A 25,010-nucleotide genomic window follows, 5' to 3' on the forward strand; every position below is an offset into this window, starting at 1 on the left:
TATATGTTTGAAAGTGACAGTGAAGAGGATAGAACAAATCACAATTTGGTGGAAAACTGTATTTCATTTAAACACATAAAGTAATTTCATATAAGCCTAAAAGAGTGTTTAGTGTTTAAAAACAAAAAGGGGGTCACTTCCCAGGCCCTACAAAAGAAAATGAGTACAACAAAAATTCTATTTTAAAACTTGTATACCTAGAAAAATCAATAAGCAATTCACTAAATAGAAAACACGAGTGCAAATGAACACATAAAAATATGCTTATTCACTATAGCAATCAGGGTATGCACATTAAAATATCAGTACAATACCATTCACATCCACTGCACTGGCAAAAGGAAAATATCCTCATAATTACCAAGCATTGGTGAGACTACGAAGAAACAAGGACACTTATACCCTGCTGGTGGAAGTGTACATTATCACAGTGACTTGAGAAGCAATTAGGCAACAGGTAGTAAAGTTAAGGATGTGAATATCCTCACATACAGCAATTTCACTTTTAGGTATGTACCCTAGAGAAACTCTGGCATATGTGAAATGACCAGTACAAGATGTACAACGTACTTCTGCCCAATCTACTCACCAAGTCTTAGTGTTAACTTCATACTTATAAAGGTCATCTACCAATCCATATTTGTTGCCTGGTAATGCTTTATAGCCTCCATGAACATAAATGGACTTTGTTATTTCATCATACACACTGGTATGGCCATATCCACCTTGAACAATAGCTCCTTTAGTTTCCGGAACAAGCCAAGTGTTTGATGCTGTAAGAGAAAGAAGATAAATCATGAACTCAAATAGTATTTAGAAATAAAACTAATATACCACCAAACTACCAACAAGTTCATTCTCATACCACATTTTATGAGTAAAGTATACCTAATAATCATTTAATTAAAAAACATTATTAAATATGTGCTAGGTGGCTAAGAATCTGCCTGCCAATGCAGGGCACATGGGTTCAATCCCTGGTCTGGGAAAATCCCACATGCCACGGAGCAACTAAGCTCATGTGCCACAACTACTGAGCCTGCACTCTAGAGTCCGTGAGACACAACTATTGAGCCCACGTGCCACAACTACTGAAGCCCGTGTGCCTAGAGCCCATGCTCTGCAACAAGAGAAGCCACCACAATGAGAAGCCCGCGCACCACAACAAAGAGCCAACGCATCCAAAATAAATAAATAAATTTATTTTAAAAATAAATAAATATGTGCTAGTTAGTTACTATGTTGGGTGCTAGGGATTGAAGGTAAGTAAGACTGGTCTTTTTGCAAATTTTAATTAAACTCTGAAATATTGAAAATACCTAATTTTTGTATGTGAGAGAGAAAATGAAAACTTTATTCTCACATACATTTCTGTATTTGTAAACAAACCTGAAAAAAAAGACTTAACAAATAGTTTATGAGAGCCTATTATGTCACAGGCTCTGAGTTTAGTCACTGATATTACAAAGACTAAAATTAAGATATGACTCTTGCCCTTAACAATTTTTAGCACTCTGCTGGTCTTTTATCTCTTGGTTATGAGTCCCACTGTCCCTTCTAAGAGTGCTTTGTATTATTGATAAAAACCTAAAAATTAAATTTCCAAGACTTGCTGACAGATGTGTTACCATCAGGTTCCACCAATGAAAGTACTGGGGAGAGCTTAGAAGGCAAAAGGAAGAAAGATTCTGCTTTCTTCTCTAACAGAAGGAACAGGTAGGTGACTACAGTAGGTAACGGCAGTGGTGGTTTTATAGCAACAGCAGCAGGGGTACCACCTGTGCAGTGGCAGCAGTAGCACCTACAGTAAGTAGCTCAATTACAGATGTGGTCCTAAGCTCCAGCCTGGGTATGTAGCAGCTCCAGATTTCTGGGCAATCCCCTCATTTTGGTGTCTCTAGTATTTTGGTAATTAACTCCCTATATTAAGTTCCCATTCTGCTTGATATATCTAGAAGGGACTCTTATTTCTATGGCAAATTCACTAAAACAAGCCCCAATCACATGAAAGACATGTTTTTAAAAATAAGATGAAAATACACATCTCCTTGGCCTTAAAAAATTTAGATTATAAAGAGCAACTCTACAGAAATCTATTATTAGTCTTTAAATATCCACCCAGACCACACTTCCATCTTCCCCCTAACTTTTCACCTCAACTTTGTCATACTAGACAACTCACTGAAAATACTCAAAGCAAATAACAGAAAATAAAGATGATACTTAAAAATTCTTCACACTTACACAATTTTAAGGTAGTGTAGAATGTGATACTTCAACAGTCATAAAAGTAGTCATAAAAGAAGTATAAAAGAAGTATCAAAAAGGGTTGTTAAAGCCAATTTTACTTAGAGAAAACTAAACATATTTGAAGAAATTTCAGAGTACTCTTGCAACTAATGGGCATTACATTTTGGAAGTAATTTCCAAAGAATGAAGTTAATAATAACTTAGGAACAATTTCTTTAATATACTTCAAACACTTATTAAAGCCATATATATATATATATATATATATATATAGCCAAACTGAAGGTTTTCATGTTTTTATTCACTCTCTTTTTAACACAAAAAGATAAACATACTTCTTATCAAAACATATTGTAGCAATAAAACGTTGTATAATGCAAAAGTGAATGTTACCTTATGCTCTAGCCCACTATCTAGAGGTATTTTTCACAAATTGTTATGTTCAGAATATTTTCAAACTATAATTCTGAATATTTTATTACAATATACAAAACAAATGTATATGACTTGCATGTACATACATACCTGTAAATATTTGTACCAAAAAATCATGCTATTTTACAACTATTTTTTCACTTAACATCTGGGACATCTTTTCAGGTCCCATTTTTCATTTTTTATCAGCTAAATTCCATTGTATTGATGATACATAACTTATTTAAGTAACTCTACATTGTGACTCATTTAGGTTTCAATTTGTTCTTAAAAACAATGATGGCATAAACTAAAAGTTGCTCTGGATCCACTTTAACAGACCTCAGAAGCAATCCCCCAAAATGCTTACACTGGAAGCTTAACCCCATGTTAGTAGAAAGTCCAACACTCTTTAAAGGAATACAGCAAAGTCCAGCAGCCAACAAGGTAAAAACATACAATGCTCAAAATGCATTAAAAAATTAACAGGCACAGAGGGCAAAGAAAATATGACCCATAACAAGAAGAAAAATCAATCAATAGAGACAGAAATAACAAGGACGACAGAATTAAAAGCTATTGTAAAAAAGCTATTGTAAATATACTCAAATATGTTCAATAATGTTACAGAAAACATGAACATGATAAGGGAAAAATGGAAGATAAAAAAGACTCAAACAGAACTCCTGGAAATGAAAAATACATTGTATAGAATTAACACAAGGTTAGATACTCTGGGAGAAAAGAACAATGAGTTTAAAATATAGAAATAGAAACTATCCAAAATGAAGCACAGAAAAAAACAAACAAAAACCCTGAAAAAAAATGAACAGAATATCAGGGACCTGTATGACAATGTCAAGTAGTCTAATCTACTATGATAGAAGTCCAAGAAGTGTGGTGGTAAGGTAGACAGAAATGATGTTTGAAAAAATAGTTTCTCAAATTTAATGAAATCTATAAATCCACAAAACAAAGAAGGTCAATGGTATACAAGCAGGAGAAAAAAAAAAGAAAGAAAAGAAACCCACGCCAAGGAATAGCATGAAGTGATTAAGATGCACAAGCAGAACAAAAATAAGAATGCCACTTGACTTCTCAACAGAAAGCATGCAAGTCAGAAGACAGTGAAGTTACACTTTTAAACTACTGAGAATTATTAACCCAGAATTCTATACCAAAAAATAACTATCAAAGTAGAATTCTATATCCCACAAAATATTTTCCAAAAGTGAAAGTAAAACAAAACCTTTTTCAGATAAAGGAAAAAAAAACCCACGGAGAGAATATATTATTGCAGACTTGCCCTATAAAAAAGTGACCAAAGTAAGTTTAAGCTGAATGAAAATGATACTTGAAACCAGCCAGAATCTGGATTTATAGAGATGAATGAGGAGTATAGGAAATATCTGATATGTGGGTAGGTATTAAAGGTGTCATTTCTCATCTTCCCTCTCAGTACCTGATAATTAAGTGTCCAAAACAAAAAGTATAACAATTTTGTTATGGTCTTCATAACATACGAGATATGATATTAAAAGAGGGAAATGCAGGGATACTAGTCTGAGTTTCTGACACTATATGTGAAGTGGTAGAACATTAATTAAAGGTAGAATCTGAAAAGATAAATAAGCATACTGTAAACTCTAGAGTAACCTCTACAAAAGTAAAATTTAAAAGTACTTAATAAATTAATAGTCCCACAGATTCAAGAAGCTGAGCAAACCATGAATAGGATAAATTCAAAGAAATTCACACCACAATGAAATCGCTGAAAACTAAAAGTGCAGAAAACATCTCAGAAGCAGCTACAGAAAAATAACAAATTACCTATAGGGGAACAACAGTTAATGACTGTGATTTTATCCTAAGAAACCATGCAGGAGAGAAGGAAGTGCTGAAAAATAACTATAACTATAAAAATAACTATAACTCAGGATTCTATACCTAGCAAAAATATTCTTTAGTGATGAACATAAAATGAATAGATTCTCAGATGTAAAAAGAATTAAGCTGATCCACTGCCAGCAGACCTACTCTAAAGGAAATACTAAAATAAGTTCTTCAGGCAGAAACGACAACAGAAGGAAACTGGGACTGAAAGAGGACAATTTATCATTAGAACCAACAATTCTAATTGTGTAAACACCCAGTAACAGAACATCTAAATGAGTGAAATATACATGTAAAATAGATAACCAACAAGGACCTACTGTATATAGCACAGGGAACTATACTCAATATTTTGTAAGAACCTATTAGGGAAAAGAATCTGAAAAAAATAGATATATATGTATACATAACTGAATCTCTTTGCTCTACCCCTGAAACTAACACAACACTGCAAATAACTATACTTCAATTAAAATTAATTAATTTTAATTATATAGTAAAAAATTAAAAATAAGTAAATGAGTGAAGCAAAAACTAATAGAACTTAAAAATGAAACAGATATATCCACAATCATAACTGGAAGTTTCTATACTGGTTTTTCAAGAACTAAGAAAAATACTGAACAGAATATCAATAACGATATACAAGACGTGAATAACTCCATCAACCATAATATAATTGGCACTTATAGAACACCCCAACCAACTAGAGCAGAATGCAGATCTTTTCAAATTCACATGTAACATTCACCAAGGTAGACCATATTCTGGGTCAGAAAATAAGACTCAAGAAAAATTTTAACTGTAAAAAACATAGTCTTTGACAATAATAGAATTAAACAAGAAATAATGGCAAGAACGATATCGGGAAAATCTTCATATATTTGAATCAAACAAAATACTACTAAACAACCCAGGAGCCAAAGGAAAAAAACACACAGAAAAATAGAAAACATTTTGAACTAAATGGAAACAAAAAATGCAACATTTCAAAATGTGTGGGATACAGCTAAAGCAGTACTTAAAGCAGTCATTCTCAACAGTGGTTCCCTAAAGCATCAATTGGCATTACCTGGAAGCTTTTTTTTTTTTTTTTTTTTTTGCGGTATGTGGGCCTCTCACTGTTGTGGCCTCTCCCGTTGCGGAGCACAGGCTCCGGACGCGCAGGCTCAGGGGCCATGGCTCACGGGCCCAGCTGCTCCGCGGCATGTGGGATCTTCCCGGACCGGGGCACGAACCCGTGTCCCCTGCATCGGCAGGCGGACTCTCAACCACTGCGCCACCAGGGAAGCCCTTACCTGGAAGCTTTTTAAAAATGCAAATTCCCTGGCACCAATCCTGACATAATCAATAAGAAAATCAGGGATTAGGGCACAGCAATCTACTTTAACAACGTTCTAGGTGATTCCTATGCATCAAGTGTGAGAACTACTGGCTTAGAAGGAAATTTATAACGATACTTATATTTTTAAAAAGAAGAAAAAGGGCTTCCCTGGTGGCGCAGTGGTTGAGAGTCCGCCTGCCGATGCAGGGGACACGGGCCAGTCTGGGAAGATCCCACATGCCGAGGAGCGGCTGCGCCCGTGAGCCATGGCCGCTGAGCCTGCGCGTCCGGAGCCTGTGCTCCGCAACGGGAGAGGCCACAACAGGGAGAGGCCCGCGTACCGCAAAAAAAAAAAAAAAGAAGAAGAAAAAGGTCTCAATCTCAATTCAGTGATCTGTTCTTCCATCTTAAGAAAACAGTAAAACAAGAGCAAATAAAACTCAAAGAAGAAAAGAAATGTAACAAAGCATTAATCAATATGATAGAAAACAGGAAACAAAAGCTGGTTATTTGAAAAGGTCAATAAAATTGAGTAGCCTATTAATCTCTAGTCAGACAAGAAAAATAGGACACACATAACTCATATCAGATATAAGAGGAGATACCACTACAGATTTCACAAATATTAAGTATAAGGGAATATAATGAACAGCTTTATGCCAATAAGTTTAACATCTTAAATGATATGGACATATTACTTAAAAACACAAACTACCAAATCTCATTCAAAAAGAAATCGATAAGTTGAATATTGTTAACAGTTATTAAAGAAAATAAATGCCATAGTCAAAATCTTTCCTACAAAGAAAGCTTCTGGGCCAGATAGTTTCACGGGTGAACTCTACCAAACATTTAAGAAAGAAATAATACCAATTCTACACAAACTCTTACAGAAAACAGAATAGAAACACTCCCCAAATTTTACCACTCCCCATTTTACCACTCCCCAAATCATTTTACCATTACAGCCTGGAAAAGCAGACAAAGACATTACAAGAAAAGTAAACTATAGTCCAATATCTCTTATGAGCATAAACATAAAAATCCTTAATAAAATTTTTGCAAATCAATTCTAGCAGTATATGAAAAGGGTAATACTTTATGGCCGAGTGGGATTTATCCAAGAATGCAATAGTGGCTTAACATCTGAAAGTCAGTGTCATTCACCATATTAAGATATCAAAGAAAATAAAAGAACAAATGATCTTCTCAATAGATGCAGAAAATTATTTAACAAAATTTAACATTATTCATGAAAAATACTCAGCAAACTAGGAATAAAAGCGAATTTCCTCCACCTGATAAAAGGCATTAAAAAAACATACCGCTAATGTAATACTACAGTAATTAAAAGACTGGAGCTTTCCCTCCTAAAATATGAAAAAAAAGACAGCAATATCTGCTCTCACTACCTCTACTCAATATTGTACCAGAGATCCTAGCAGTATAATAATAAAAGGTATATAGATTGAAAAGGAAGAAGAATGTTTATTAGCATGAGCGTAACACATGATCATCTATAGAGAAAATAAGAAAGAATCTACCAAAAAGCTACAAGGAATAGTAAGTGTGTTCAGCAAAGTTGTAGGGTGCCAAATGCTGAAATATACCATGCCCATGAGTTAGAAGACTCAATACTGTTAAAGGCTCAATTTTCCCCTTTATAGATGTAATGCAACCCCAATTAAAATCCCTACATGCTTTTTCTTAATAAACTGACAAGCTGATTCTAAATTTTACATGGCAATGTGAAGGACCTAGAAGAGTCCAAAACTTTTGAAAACAAAACAAACAAAAACAAATGATGGAGGACTGACACTGCCTGATTTACAAAGCTAAAGTAATCAACAGAGTGTGGTATTAAACATAATATACATCAACGGACCAAAGGTCAACTCATACATAAATGGTCAGTTGACTCTTCAAAACATGTACCAAGGTAATTCAAAGGGGAAAGGAAACTCTTTCAACCAAAGAACAACTGTATATTTATTTCTTAAAAAAAATCTCAGGCCTTAAGCACCCAGGCTGGTCACTTTCAAGTGAGAAGCTCCATCCATTTACTGCTACACCTTATAAATACTATCATTCATTATTTTTTTAAATTATAATTAATGAGTGAATTTACTGCAGGGGCTCAATTTTAAAAATGTACAAAATCACTGCCTTTCTTCTATACTTGTCATAGCTATTGAAAACTGTAATTCTTTTTTTTTTTTGCTTATTTGAATTTGCAGACTTTTATGTAATTGTTATTTATTACTTGAGTAACAAAAAAGAGGGATAATGAGAAAAATGAGAAAAAGTCACTGGTGTTTAGCAATTTGATTTCGTTGTAAATCATGTCTTTTCTACATGTTCCTTATTATCATTTGCTATTGTTATCATGACACAGGAAAGGCGAGGAAACACTGCTTTATACTAATTTTTAGCACTGCTCTTTTTACCCTGATTCCAACCTTTGTATATGTGACCAATAAATTTAGCTGCACACGTTAAAAAAAAAAGAAAAAAACTCAGAGTTTACTTCACACCATATATGAAATTTAACTCAAATAGGTGATAGATCTGAGGTTGAGAAGAGCCCAAACTAAATACCTAGAGAAAAACCTTTACGATCTTGAGCTTGACAAAGATCTCTTAGGTAGAACACGTTGATAAATTGTATTTCAACAAAATTTAAAATCTCAGCCTTTTAAAAGACACTGTAAAAATGAAAAGGTATGCCACAACTGGGGAAAAATATTTGCAAAACATATATCAGAGAAAGGACTAATATCCAGAATATATTAAAAATTCTTATAGCTCCATAATAAGAAGTCAAACAACCCAACTTTCAAAATGGACAAAAAGTATGAACATACATTTTACCAAAGAAGATAAATAAATGGCAAATACTGAAATAAAAAGATATTCAGTATCATTAGTCATCAGGGAAATGCAAATAAAAACCATAAGATATCACTACAATTCCAGAATAGCAAAAATTAAAAAGAAAACAATACCAAGTGTTGGTGGGGATGTGAAGTAACTGGAACTCTCATACACTGCTGGTGGGTTGTAAATGGTAGTATCACTTTGGTAAACAGTATGGAAGTTTCTTATAAAGTTAAACACATAACTGCAAATAACCCAGCAATCCCATTCTACAGCACTTACACAAGAGAACAGAAAACATATGCCCAAACAAAGAGTTGTATGCAAATATTCATAACAGCTTTTATTCAAAAGACCTAATAACTGGACTCAAATGTCCACTAACTAGTGAACACATAAACAAATTATATCTTATTCATACAATGAAATACCATTCAAGATTAAAAAGAAGCAAACTACTGACATGAGCAAAAATTTAGATGAATCTGAAAATTATTATGCTAATACAATGAGACCACATACCACATGATTTCATTTATATGAAATTTGAAATGAGGCAAAGCTATGTTGACAGAAAACGGATCAGTGGTTACCTGGAGCTAGAGGATCATGAGAGACTGACGGCACAGGGTCATGAGTAAACTTTCTGGAGAAATAGAAATGTTCTATATCTTAACTGAGGTAGCACTTACACAACTATATCGATTTGTTAAAGCTTATCAAGTTGCACTCTGATGTTTTTATACACACACACATATGTGCTGGTGACAAGTAAATCTGCCTTTCTCAGCCTCCCTCACTTAGCATATGGCATCTCCATTCTTCTAGTTGCTCAACCAAACATCTTAGAGCTATCCTTGACTCCTTTTCCTCACATTTTACATGATCTCTCAGTGATTCCTGTTGTCACCACTTTCAAAACAAATCTAGAATCCAACAACTCCTCACCACCTTCCCTGCTAACACATTATTCCAAGACAATATTACTATTCATGTGAATGACTGATCACTGGAAGTGCACAATACAGGAGAAAAGATTTTTATTACGTTTATTGTTAATTTTATTAAGTTAATTGTTAAATAATTGTTAATTTATTAAGATTTTTATTAAGTTAATTGCTAAAGATTTTTAATAAGTTAGATTTATAATAATAAATAATATATATTATAATATAAATATTAGTATATATTATATAAATATATTAATATATTTATATTAATATATTTATATTAATATAAATATATAATATAATAATATAATGAATAAAGATAATAAAGATTTTTATTAAGACTGGCAAGGATACCTTGGGATCACTATAAATAAAGCACCAACTGTTTTATTACTCCCCGTTATGGTGCCAAGGGGAAATTTAAGCCAAGCAAGACCCAGCTTGCATGAATGTTTCCCTTACTTTACCCACACTGTAAAATTACATAACCAAGCCAATCTCCTTTCCCTGCTCTCTCAAGCCATTTTCAGACCTGCTTGGGAGCCTGCCCTGCACACGTCAGAAAGCCTCATTTTGTGAATAATAAGTCTTTCATACTCTCTTGGTATTCGTGTTTCATACTCTCTTGGCACCATCAGCCTCAACATCCAAAGCAAATATTGGGGATTCCCTTCTGCGGGATGACCACAATATATCAGAATACAATAACAGTCTTTATGGGAAAAGCAGCAAAAAGATTACTAAAGGTAAAGATCACTACATATGAATTTTAAAAGATCAATAATCCAAGAGAGTAATAAAGCTTCAAAATATATAAAGCAAAAATTGAAAAATTATAAGGAAAAATTTACAAAATCAATATCATCATGGAAACCTTAATGTACCCTTTCCAGCAATTGACAGAACAGTCAAAATATCAGTAAAGATCTAAAAGATTTGAACAACACAAGTAGTTAACTACACTTAATAAACAAATGTATTAGGTCATTTTGGAAAAAAGGTCTGGCACTTTCTTAAAAAATTAAAGATATATCTTCCTCCTGACCCAACCAACATCCTTAGGTATTTAGACAAGAGAAATAAAAACATGTCTACTAGTTGACTTGTACAAGAATGGTCACTGAAATTTTATTCATAACAGCCCAAAACTGGAAACAGCCCAGGTGTTCATCAATGAGAAAATGAACAAAGAAACTGCAATGTATTCATACACTGAAAAAGCACTCAACAAAAAGGAACAAATTACTAATAAACACAACATGTATAAATTTCAAAAGCATCATGGTGAGTGAAAGAAGCCTTATTTTAAAAAGGGTGCATGATGTGTGATTCCCTTTACATGAAATTCCAGAACAGGCAAAACTATTTGATGATGAAAAAAATCACGAAGCAGGGCAGGTATCAACTGGGAAGGATCAGGAGAGAACTTTCTCAAGTAATGGTCAGTGTCCTATATCTTGATATGAATTTGGGTTACAGATGTATGTTTTGTCAAAACTCACTGAATTGTACACAAAATTTGTGCATTTCACTGTATGTAACTTTTACATTAAAAACATGAGTACAGAACTCTAGTTAACAACAGGCATGCTATTATGTTTAGAAGTGTACTAATGTTTGCAACAGTCTTTAAATTGCACCAAAAAAATAGATAGATGGATAGAGAAATGGATACATACACTGGTAAGTGAAAAAGCAAAAGATTAATTGTAGAAGGTAAGTAGTATGCCTATGAGAATTCACTGCACAATCTCAACTTTTATGTATTTTTGAAATATTTCATAATAATTTTGAGGGAGGAAGCCTATAGGATATGTTCTGTGACCATAATACAATAACCTAGATATTAATAATAAAAATAAATAACTAGAAAACCCCATGTTTGAACATTTTAAACTGCACTTCTAAATAACCCATTAGTGAAAGAAGAAATTAATATGGAATCTTAAACACATTTTGAGCTAAATAACAATTAAAATACTACATACCAAATCATGTAGGATATAACTATAGCCATGTTTACATTGTTTATGTTACAGCTTTAAATGTATATATTTTTAAAAATTCAATGAAGAAAACCTGAAAGATAATGAATTAAGCATCAATATAAAAGGGAAAAAACATAACAAATCAAAATATATTAAAATGAGGTCATAATAAAAATAAGAATTAATAAAATAGACAATGAATATATTAAGAAAATCAATAACCTCAAAAGTTGGTACTTTGAAAAGTATTAAGATTTACAATCTTGTGGAGAATCTGATCAAGACAAAAAGTAAGAAGACCCAGGCAGCCAATATTAGGAATATAAAAGGGGATAGGGCTATAAAATATTTTAAACTTCACTAAAAGCATATTATGAAGAACTTTAGATCAATACATTGGAAAATTTAGATAAAATGAACAAATTCTGAAAATAAAATCAAGTTACCAAATCTGACGAGAGAGAAAAAACTTGAGTAGTCTTAGAACTATCAGATAAATTGAATCTGTAATTTTAAAATCCTGCCACAAAGAGAACTCCAGATGACTTACGCCAAGCATTTCTAGGAAAAGCAGTAACAACTGAAAGTCTTCCAGACAGTGGGAAGAATTATACTGGCTAGCAAAACAGAAACTGTTTCTCAAAAAGTTATCTGTAGAAGAGATTATGGCTTTACTCCAAAACCCCTAGAGGTTTGCATTGTGATTCTCCAAAAAAAAAAAGTTAATAATTTTTAATATCAGCAAGTAACCAATTAATGTTCAGATTTCTAATTATCTTATAAGCTTCTTCTTTATTTTTTTTTTTTTGGAAGTTTGTTGGAATCAGGATCTAAATGAGATCCACACATTGAAGTTGCCTGATGTGTCTATTGAATCTCTTTTAACCTATACATTCTCATCCTTATTTTTTTTAATACCAGTAGTTTGCTCTTCAACATTTTTTGTCAATTCCTAGGATGAAGGCATAGAAGTTGTACTTATTAAACAACCATTGACCTAATAAAAGGAGGAGTTAATTAAATCTTTAGATACCAGAATTATGAATCAAAAGTAATGATGAGCTGAAACTATTTTAACAATATATGTCAAGCCCTTCACTGAGGTTACAACATTAAATTGACAAGTACAGGATAAAGTATACCTTACTCCCCAGCAGTTATATAAACAACAAAAACCAATGAACTAAGTAAGAAGTTTTGTTGTCTGTAGGCTAACTATAAGTCAAAATAATAATATTAGTATAAAGTATAAATTTAGGTTGCAATAAAAATATTAATAAAAGATGCCCAGAACAAGGGAAAGCAATGGTTTCACATTAGATCCTGCTCTGTTAGGCTCTGATAAGTTTGAATAGATCATCACAGTACAGCAGTCTGTCCTGTGACAGGAGTGTGAGAAAGATGACTACGGGTCAACTAAGATAATGTGTATCTTATATTTACATAATCCTGATTTTGCCATTTACTAGCTGTGTGATCACTGGCCAGTTGTGTGAGACATCTGTGCCTCAGTTCCCTTATCTGTAAAATGGGGTAAAAAGAGCACAAATTTGCATGTTCACGCTGAGGACTAAATGAGTTAATACTTGTGAAATGCTTACACCACCACCTAGCACATAGTAAGGCCTGTTATTATTATTAGAAAATATTCTTTAAATCATTAACATCTGTGTTAAGGTAAATCATTAACATCTTGTTAAAAAGATGTGAGTGGAAAGCTTGTTATGTGAAGACTGAAGGAACTCAGATGCTTATCTAAAGAATGGAAGATAAGCTGAAAATACGATATCTCAAAATATTTTACGGTCAATATGTGGAAGAGTGATTAAATTGCACATGTACAGTTCTATATAGTCATGAAAAACCAAGTACAAATTACAAGAAATGCATATTTCTTCTAAACATAAATAAAAATCTTAAATATGTAAAATAATCGGATGGCTACCTTTTAAGGGACTGACACTTCCATCAATGAAAGAATGTTGAGCACAGACAGAAAACCAGAATTTTCTGAATCCTGAATGCACATCTACTAAAATTTTTCAATATAACCAATGCATATTTTCAAATATATGTATAATATTTACATAGCTTATAAAGTTTTAAAAGCAAATGGTTTAATTCCACTTACCAAAACTAAACTATTTTTATTGTGGTATTTTTGGAAACATTTAGTAAATATAAAAATGTATACCATATTAACAGTGGCCTCTGTCACACAAACCTAGGAATTTATTAAAATATTTTACTTATTACTTTGCAACTGTTTCACTTTACCTAATTAGTTCTGAAAGTTCTTCACAAATGAAACTACACAACAAATGCCAAACCTAATTTAAGCACAGTTAAAGTTTGTGTTCTGATTCCTATGATTGAATCATTTATAAAGGGGAGATTTCATGTATTAAAAATTCCTAATTCCCACCATCTAACATTGTGTTCTGTAGATCTATATTTCCAGATAACCAGTAGGTTGAAAGCAATGTCCAATTTACACTTGAAATTCACCACAGAATTTTGAAAAAACATGTGATGTTAAGAACTGAAGAGAAGAGAAAGCCATATAGTATCACCACACTTAACAGAGAAAAAAATTACCTTCCTAAAAATACAATATCTAATGGTTTTTTAAATCAAAAGAAAAAAGTTAACATAAAATGACATTAATAATGGCTTCCCAACTATACCTCCCAAATCCTAAAGGCATGAAAAATAGTACAGTGAAACATTAATATTATACTAACACTGAGATTCACATTGAGATTCTTAGAAAGTTTATAAGTATTGTTAACCTAAAGTGAAACAAATTTCCCTCAGGACTAACCCAGAAGAGCTTTATGGCCCAAGTTAGTAAAACCATGCATATAAATTCCCCTCTGAGATTTATAGATTCCCTAAAAATCCTATAATTCTAAGTACAGCAAAAAGGACAAACTGACATTTCCTTTACTGTCAGCTTAAGTTCACAAGAATTCTTATTGAAATATATATCCTATATAACCAAATATGAGAAAACATACATCTCTTTCCTCTAATCTATTTTAGCACTTTTAGGTATAATTTCAAAGATACAAACAGGTTGCAAGAATAGTCAAAGGATTCCCATATACCCATTACTCTGATTCACTAATTGTTAACATTTTGTCCCGTTTGTTTTAGCATTAGTTTATTTCCCTCTCTACATCTCTTTTTCTTTCACACGTATACATGCACGTGTGAACACACCACACACACACAATAGAAATGATTATTTCTATTACCCCTAAATATTTTGGTGTATATCTTAAGAACAAGGATTTTGTTTTAGTTTAACATTTACACACTGTTTAATACACATATATATTTCATTTTGTGAATTGAATTGCGTCCAGTGTAGAATCCAGTCTTGTATCACTTACCACATTCAGCTGTCAGGTTTCTCTAGCCTTCTTTAATCTGGAACAATTTTTCAGCCTTTCTTCCTCCCTCATGACATTGACATTCTTGAAAAATAAACCTCTCCCCCTTATTAAATAAAATGTTCCTCATTTGAAGTTTATATGATATGCTTCATGATTAGATTCAAGTATACACTCCCAGTTAGAATACTGTAAGCCAGAGGTCAGTAACCTATGTTCCTTGGGCCAAATCTAGTCAGCCACTCATTTTCGTAAACAAAGATGTACTGGCACACTGGCATGTTCATTCATTTACATATCATCCATGGCTTGCTTTCAAACTTCAATGGAAGAATTGAATAAATCAGAGACTGTATGATCTACAAAGCCTAAAATATTTACTTCGTAAGTCTTTACAGAAAAAGTTTACAGAACTCTGCTCTAAGTGATGTTTCCTTTAGCAGGTACCATATCCGGAGGCACACAATGTCCAGTTTCCCATGGTTTGTAATATTAATTTTGATCATATTTTGTTCATTTTATCTTAATATTAAGATGAAATTTTGATCATGGACAAGGTTCTAACCGATTTTTACACTACATAGTTACTATTTTTCCCCTGAACTCTATAAACAATCTATGAGAAAGACACTTAAATATCATGCACATCTCATCAAAAATTCATTCCCAACCCCACAGATTTAGCATCCATTGTTGATTCTTTTCTAAATCAATTTTTACTATGATTGTTGCAAAATGATTATTTTTCAACTCCAGCAATGCCAGTTAGCATTCTGTGTAGGAAAGAGGCTTCTCCTCTATTTGTGCCTATCAGTCTGTGTAAGCTCATGGATTCCTATTTTTTCAGTGGTTTGTAGTTTATTGCTTTCCTATTCTGATGCTCAAATTATCCCAGACTGTACAATGGAACCCCCTTCAAGCTGACCCTTATGTTCTTTTGACATAACCCAGAATTTTCTTGAGCACTTCCATATTTAACATAAAAGATGTACCAAGCTCATCTTTATTTTTCCCTACCACAGCCCTAAAATCAGCCATTTCTCCAAGGAGCCCTGTTTCTTTTCATAGGAATTTTATTAAAAACTATATCTGGGAATATGTGGAATCAACAGGTTCACTACTACTGCAGTATCTTCGCTCCTAAACCTTTCTGAAGAATCAACAAGTATCTGTAACCATCTACCTTCTAATCATAAGCTCACGCTGATACCTCCAATTCCAATCCATCCAGGCAGGAGTCTCCCTGGCCTTCTCCATTTCGTATTTGTATCTCCTGTCTTCCACATTGGGAACGCTAGTTCCCAAAAGTATCAACACATTACTCATTCTTTCAGTCTAACCATACATCTAAAGTAATTTCAGAATTGTTTCACCAAAACCTTCAAAATACAAACCTAAAAGACTTGTTGGCAGTTCTTCCCCACAACCACACGTACACTAAAGGCAAACACCGTGTTAAAAACTCACTTGGATTAGTTCTTTTCTCCCCCTTTCAGCATGACTGTATTATTCACTTGAAACACAGTTGGGTTCATTAGTTTCAGTTTGCATTACTCTAGAGCTTTCTTTTCTTCCTTTCCTTGTTGATTTAATTTTTATATATAGATAATATATGTTTCTAAAGGCAATATGCTTCTGAAAGTCCAAACTATTTTTAAAAAAGACAAACTCAGGGGACATATTTTCATTTTTCATTTCCTATCCTTTCCACACCATTCTCCACTGCCCCTTGTAAGTAATCAACATCACTGCTGTCTGGTTCATCCTTCTGATGTTTTTTGCTCACATAAGCAGGCGTAAGTATATTTTCTAATTTCCCTTACTTCGCTAATGTACAAAAAGTAGTACATTATATATACTATATACTTGATCACAACATATCATGTAAATCACTCCATTTAATTTCACAGTTCATCATTATTTTCTACAAATGCATGACCACTAATGTGGGTGTAACAGAGTTTATCCACCGCTCTCTTACATTTAGCATTGAAGTAGTTTCCAAATAATGTTACAATAAATAACCTTGTGCATACAAAAAAAAACGTATTTTTGTGTTTCTGGAGCTGTATCTGCAGGATAAATTCCTTGCAATAGAACTGATATGTATTTCTGTTAGATACTTAAACAGTTTTAAAACATAGCCCAAATTCTCTTAAACTCTTACCACTGATGTGGGATCTATGAACCCTCCCTTTGAATCAAAGGGTTTGTGACTGCTTCAATCAAGAGAGTACAGACGTGTGCTCTGTGACTTCTAAGGCTAGGTCATAAAAGCTATGCAGCTTCTGCCTGGTTTTTGTGGAATGCTTGTTCCTCTGATGTTCCTTCTTAGGACACACTTCTAAACTCAGCTGGCGTGCTGAGAAGTCCAAACTGCATGCAGACCGTGTAAGTTACCTAAAAACTGTCCCAGTTGAGATTAGCCTTCAGCCATCACAATTGAGACACAATATATATGAGTGAAAAGCCTGCAGATGATTCCAGCCCCCCCCATTCAAATCACCCCAGCTGTTCAGGTCTACCCAGATGAGGTCCCAGATATCACAGAGCAGAGAGAAGCCACCCGTTCTATACTCTGCCCATCACAGACCTCCTTATCTAGTTGACTGTGTTTCTGGACTTTTATTCTATACTATTGTCCTTCTGTACATGCATGCCACATTATCACACTGTCACACTGTTCTAATTATGGAGACTTTGCAGTATGCTTTAATAAATAGTAGGACAAGTCCCCTCATAGCTCTTCCTTTGTAATCTTTGCCTAGCTATTCTTACATGTTTACATGTAATTTTCTATTTCTGTGCTAAATGTACGAGGTTTAAGTGGCAATGTTATACTTGCTTTCTAAAAAAATTTGTGAGTTTTCCTTCCCTTTTTATTCTCTAAAACAGTTTAGGAAAATTGGGACTATCTTGTTACTAAGTTTGCTAAAATTATCCTGTAATATCACCTAAGCTTGGTGCTTTCTCTATTTTTTCCTATGGAAATTACTCTATATAAACTTTCTATCTCTACTGGGTTCAATTTTGGGAAACTGTTATTTTCTAAGAAATCATCCATTTCTTCAAAGTTTTCAAATTTATTTGTATAGATATACAAAGCAGTCTTGTATTTTTTTTAAATTGCCTATCAATATTATTTCCTCATTGTCATTTCTTACTTTGTATATTTGTGGTTTCTCCCTTGTTTCTTGATTAAATGAGTTAGTGGCTTATCTTTTTTTTTTTTTTTTTTTTGCGGTATGCGGGCCTCTCACTGTTGTGGCCTCTCCCGTTGCGGAGCACAGGTTCCAGACGCGCAGGCTCAGCGGCCATGGCTCACGGGCCCAGCCACTCCGCGGCATATGGGATCTTCCCAGACCGGGGCACGAACCCGTGTCCCCTGCATCGGCAGGTGGACTCTCAACCACTGTGCCACCAGGGAAGCCCCTATTTTATTATTTTTTTAAAAAGTTGTAAGCTATAAATTGATCTATTGTTTTTTCTGTTCTTCCATCATTAATTTCAGCTTTTATTTTTATTATTTCCTTTCTGGCACTTTTTTTGTTTAGTTTGTTGTTCTTTTTCTTGCTTTTTGAGTTGGGGATGTGGTTCATTTAGTTTCATCATATTAATATAGTTGTTTAATATTAAGCTAAAAATACTCCTCTGATAACTGCTTTAAAAGTATCTCATAGATTCTTATAGGTGTTTTTACTGTTATTATTTGTCGGCAGTTTTGTAATTTAAGCTAGTATTTACTTCCCTTTTCACCCAACAAAAAGGCTTTATTTAATATTCAGGTATTTAATTTTAATATTTCCGCCTTCTGGAAACTACCGATGTTTTTTTACCCTAACATATGATCAACTTACTTTTTGTGAGTTTTCTGTGTGCACTTGAGAAGATAACATTGCCTACAATCAAGCTGTATTGTTTGATATATATATATTCTTTTGTCCTGTCAAGTACTGAGAGTAATGCTTGACCTGTTTTCTACTGACAGTGATGCTATGTACTTCTCTTTGCATCAGCTATAATTTCCGTTATTTATATAGGTGGTTGCTGGGTTACTCGGTGCATTGATATTCTTCTATTACATATTATATCTTTATGGTGAATTGTGGGGTTTTTTTATATTATAAGGTGTTCTTATCTCATATAATGTCTTGGTGGCCTGAATTCTACTTTCTCTGGTATAAGGATCACAGCACCTGCTTTCTCATTGTATCCATTTTCCTAGTAAATCTTCCTTCATCCCTTCATTTTAGCCTTTCTGAATCAGCGTGTTTCAGATGTGTCTTCTATTTGCAACACAGAGTTGGATTTTGCTTTATGCACCAATTTGAAAATGTTTTCTTTAAACAGGCAACTTAATCTCATTCATGTTTATTGACAATATATATGTTGGATCTCAACTCTGTCATATTATTTTATAATTACTGTGTGAATTATGATGTTTTTCTGAGGGTTTTTTTTTTCTATTTGATGTTTTCTTTTTGGTATTTAAGAAAGTTTATATTTTTGTTCTAGTGGTTTCCTTGATGTTTATACCTTTCACAGTGCCCTTAATTCTCTTCTTTCCTACTTAATTTTTAACATAATACTAGGTGTACCAGGAACAATAGTAATCAACATTCACTATCTTGGTTCAATTGTTCCTTTTATTTGTTTTATGTTATCAAGTCATGTTATAAATAATTTATAGAAGACTAAGACGATAGTGAAAAACTACGTTTTGCAAATTTCCGTAAGAATTTAAACACAGCAAACCTCTTTGTGTCAAATAAATGTTGGGGCATAAATATACTAAAAGATAAAAATAAATTGTTCACTCATTGATTCTTGAGCTTGAAAAAATTATTTAGGATATCATCTTATGAAGAGTCATAATCTGAGATTTAATGTAAATGATCAATTCCACTATCATCATTATAGGAATAAATGAAAAATTTTTAATTCTCAATTGTGTTCAATAAAAGCTAAAAACAGGCTACTATGATGATGCCTCCAGTTTTCTCTCATGCCTTCTTTAAATTTGATAAAATAATTTGGGCACTGCAATAAGAAAACTGAAAGATGACAATATAGACAATATATTTCACTGTGGCATCATCCTTCTAAACAGCTTATTTTCTTAGTAATTTAATATTTTAGCATAGTTGGGAACAACTGATGTGCAATGAATTCCTAGAATCATAAAATAACAAAATGTTTCAAAATATAGGAAAAATAAGAACACGACGATCCCATCATGTAACTTAGATTTGTAAAAGGGTCCAACAGATCCACCTTGGTAATTACATATATAGAATATTTTATTCCGTATTTTTTAAATAAGTAAATGTTCTCTTCGTTCTTTGGAAGACTTCTAAGAAAGAATGCAATTTATGAAACACCAGTCTTCGTAGATATAGTTAGGCCTGCTCAAAAAAGAAACGAAAAAACCAAAACTGGGTCCAACAGACCCTTAGGTATACCAAGAATTAAATGGCATCCTTTGATTCCTACCTATTATCTATCCAACAATCCATGTGCTTTTTCTGCTTTCCTCTTTCTCTCTTCCTTCTCTTCCCATTTTTAGTTGCATTACTTCTACTTGGACAGAACATAAAACATTTGCATACCAGTTATCTACTGACATCCCCACCACCCTTGTTTCAGTCTTAGCTCTGAAATTCAATACATGAAATGTTCTCGATCAGTCTTTTACCTGAAGTGTTCCCATTCACCTCTTCATTAAATGGAGCTTATTCTCTAGGAGAAATGTTGGTAAATTGCAGCCCACAGGCCAAATCCGGCTCAAGTGTTTCTGTAAATCAAGTTTTATTGGAGCAACGTCCACTCATTCATTCATGCATTTTTTACAGCTGCTTGTGGAGAGCTTCAACGACAGATTTGAGTGGTGACAACACACACTGTATGGCCTACAAAGCCTAAATTATATTTACTATCTAGATCTTTACAAAAAGTCTGCACATTTCTACTGTAAAAGAAATAGGGCACATATGTACAGAATTATCTGAGTTTTGCCACGTTCAAACTGTTTTTCTATAGCCTTGACACATGAAGGACTGTTTGCCAAGATACAAAAACCCTTAGCCCGGGCTTCCCTGGTGGCGCAGTGGTTGAGAGTCTGCCTGCCGATGCAGGGGACATGGGTTCGTGCCCTGGTCCGGGAAGATCCCACATGCCGCGCACGGGCCACTGGGCCTGCGCGTCCAGAGCCTGTGCTCCGCAACAGGAGAGGCCACAACAGTGAGAGGTCCGTGTACCGCAAAAAAAAAAAAACAAAAAACCCTTAGCCTATATTTTCTTTCCGTGAGTTTCTTGAAAAATTTGCTCCTAGTTGCCATGAGTTGTAGGTTGCTTTTGAGAAATCTGATATAATCTCTTGCCCTTGTAAGATATTTCATCTTTCTGCCTGAAGAGCCTAGGAATTTTTTTTCTTTATCTTTTAAAATATAGTATTTTTATCAAGATGTCTCAAAATTGCTGCTGTGGGTGAATTTCAGCAGGTATCCAACTCAGAAGCTCATAAATAGGAGAATGGATAGGCAAATTATGGTAGAGTCAGACAATGAAATACAGTAATGCAAAAAAGTTAACTGTAGGAATACATAACAACATGAATTAATCTTGGTTATACAGTGATGAAGGAAATAAATGAAAGCCTCAGAAAACTGCCTAAAATATTATTTCCTCTTCATAAAATTCAAAAACAAGTAAACAAAACAATATGCCATATAAGCATACATGTATAGGTGATAAAGCTATCTTTTTTAAAAAAAATACATAATAAGAAATTCTGGATTTCAGACTAATGGAGAGGCAGAAAACTTTTTTTAAATAAAGTTTTTTATGAACATGAATTATTATAAAGAGAAAACTTCAAGGAACACAACAAATGGTTATCTTTTTAAGATAAATATTCTCTCATCAGATATACTTTTGGGGGTGACTTTGCTAGTAAGACATGATTAGTTCTATGTTGATGACATAATAACCAAATAAAGCTGAGTTAGAGTAAACGTAATTATTAAAAAAAACTTAAGAATAATCAACAAATGGTTTTTCTTTAATAATTAGAAAGCAATACATAGACAAATAAGAGTGCTGCTTATTTTAAAAACTTAGAATAGCTAATGCTCTTGAAAAGTGTTAAGCAAATATATCAATCTTAAATAATATAAAATGCTACAGATGACCATATTAAAATTTAAAAATTCAAGAATAGTAGTACTAGAAATGAACTAAAGGACCTAGCTCCATGCCACTCCAAAAATTTGTATTTCTTCTGACATTTTTCTCCATTAACAAACTGTGCGGGACTTCCCTGGCAGTCCAATGGTTAAGACTCCGTGCTTCCACTGTAGGGGGCATGGGTTCATTCCCTGGTCTGCGAACTAAGATCCCACATGCCACATGGGGAGGCCAAAAATAAATTAATTAATTAAATAAAGGTTAGACCTTATTTATTAAAAAAAAAAAAGAAAAAAAAAGAAGTGTGAAGTTCCCTCACAAAACACCTTTTTCTCCCAACCTCCAGGATCCTAATACCTAAATACGCATGAAGGACCATTTAGGTTAAAAGTTATATTTGAATCTCCGAGAACTAATAGTAGGTGCAATCAGACATGCTCAAAACGAGTAACTGTAAAGAGTCTAATTAAAAGTCTGTTTACAAAAGTATGGCTAGGATAATATCCCGGGACTATCAGAGCAGAAAGCCTTTACTATCCTGCGGCATGAAATAAGCAAGAGGAGGGGCTGTTTTCTAGAACTCTAGATAGTAGGTGTATGGGGAAGAACACCAGAAAGTTAAGCCTTCAGTAGGACAACCCAATTAACCCAAGAAAATCCAGCAGGAGGAGAGTTGGAGGAATAAAATACCTTAACCTCACTCATCTCCCACCTTCTGATCTACTGATGGTACCTCCTACCAGCTGACCCCAACTGAAAGCTGCAGGGCATGGGAGCAGAATGGAATAGTGAAGGGTAGATCTGGAGAGACAAATGAAGACTATCAAACACAGTACCATATGAATCACATCACCACTAGAAAAAGAATAATATGCACAGTAGACAATTTAAATAATTTGGCTAATATACTTTTAAAACATTCAGGAAATATATAGATTCACTTTTAAAGAATACTGCTGAAAACCCTATTCATTCACCCACAAATATTTATCAAGCACTTAATACATGGCACTTTACTAGAAGTAGACATACAAAGAGGATACAGCAGGATTCCTCTCTAAACTTCTTGGGAAAAAAATGCAAGTACAAAAACAATACCTATAAAAAGCAGAATATGTGTCATATTCATTTATAAACAAAGAGTTACAGGAATTTAGAGGATAATTAAACCACTTCCAGAAAATGAAAAAGGCAGAAAGTATAGCTGTGGAACACTGAGAGTCTTTCATCATTACACAATTATAAAGGCCACCTCCACTTTGTTACTTAAACAAGTTTATAGAGCCTTTACTGCAAACCTATCTCCTCATTATACATTCCCCTGATAATTTTCCTGATCATTTCCAATAATTTTTTCCATGAAGCTTACAGGTTACTGTCACTCCCAACCACTTAATAACTATACACTTTTAGAAGCTGTACGCTAGGGTGCCTGATAAAAAATTTCTCTGCCAGACCTATTTACATGTGCTCCACAGAAGCTATTTTCTCTAGTATTCTGTAGTTATATATCTACACACATTTTCATATAAATCAAGCCACACTCAAGGAAACAAATCTTCAACAAAAGAATGGACTGACTTTGGAGAGACAGCCCACAGGACTCAAATACTATGTGTTGATTTAATGCCTGGGTAATTAAGTTCCATCACCACTGTGGTAAATGCTTTATTAACAGACCCTTTAATGGCTGCCTTCTCACACCTGCATTACTTCTCATCTCCCCTAAGACTGTTACCTGCATTTTCCAAGTGAGATTTACTTGAATCCTTGTTTCATGGTCTGCTTCTGTGAAAACCCAGGTTTAAAAACATCCTACATTTCCTGCCACTAACTTCTTTGCTCCCCTCCACACACAACTTTCCTTGAAAGAACTGACTTTGCCCATTGTGCCAGATTCCACTCCTCTAACTCCCTCTTAAATCTAAGTCAGGCTTTTAACCCCAACACTACACGAAAACTGTTCTTGTCGGGACTTCCCTGGTGGTGCAGTGGTTAAGAATCCGCCTGCCAATGCAGGGGACACAGGTTCGATCCCTGGTCTGGGAAGATCCCACATGCCACGGAGCAACTAAGCCCGTGCGCCACAACTACTGAGCCTGCGCTCTAGAGCCCGCGAGCCACAACTACTGAGCCCGTGTGCCACAACTACTGAAGCCCGCACATCTAGAGCCCGTGCTCCCCAACAAGAGAAGCCCCCGCAATGAGAAGCCCACGCACTGCAACGAAGAGTAGCCCCCACTCGCCGCAACTAGAGAAAGCCCGCGTGCGGCAATGAAGACCCAATGCAGCCAAAGATAAATAAAATAAAATAAATAAATTTATTTAAAAAACCGAAAACTGTCCTTGTCAAGATCACCAAAGATCTGCACAGTATTAAACTTAATGGTCAATCGTTAGTAATTATTTTACTCGACCCATCAGCAGAGCAGCACTTGGCACCGTTGATTACTCTTCTGTATAATAATCTTTCATTGCTTAGCTTCTAGTTCACTGTACTCTTCCTTGCTTATTTCCTTCTTCACCCCTACCTCTTATCATTGGGCTCAATCCTTTTCTCCTTTCTATCTACACCCATTTCCTTAGTGATCTGATCCAATCTCATGGCTTTAAGTGCCATCCATATCCCAAGAAGTCCCAAATTTACATCTCCAGCCCAGATCTCTCTCTAGAGTTCCAGATCCATACAGCCAACTGCCTAATTGACATTTTCACTTTAATGTCTAATGGA

The 25,010-nt window shown here is 34.1% G+C and overlaps 1 protein-coding gene across 2 annotated transcripts in view; it reads right to left on the minus strand.

Moving 5' to 3' along the window:
* The window catches only part of ATRNL1 (attractin like 1), a 683,154-nt gene that overhangs the window by 594,232 nt on the left and 63,912 nt on the right, over positions 1–25,010 (minus strand). For both annotated transcript variants that reach the window (XM_060286203.1, XM_060286202.1), the window contains exon 9: positions 590–773. In XM_060286203.1, the coding sequence (XP_060142186.1) occupies positions 590–773 (184 nt within the window). The remainder of the gene's footprint in view (positions 1–589; positions 774–25,010) is intronic.

The sequence above is a fragment of the Globicephala melas genome, chromosome 16 (assembly GCF_963455315.2).
Source record: "Globicephala melas chromosome 16, mGloMel1.2, whole genome shotgun sequence".
NCBI classification, from domain to species: domain Eukaryota; kingdom Metazoa; phylum Chordata; class Mammalia; order Artiodactyla; family Delphinidae; genus Globicephala; species Globicephala melas.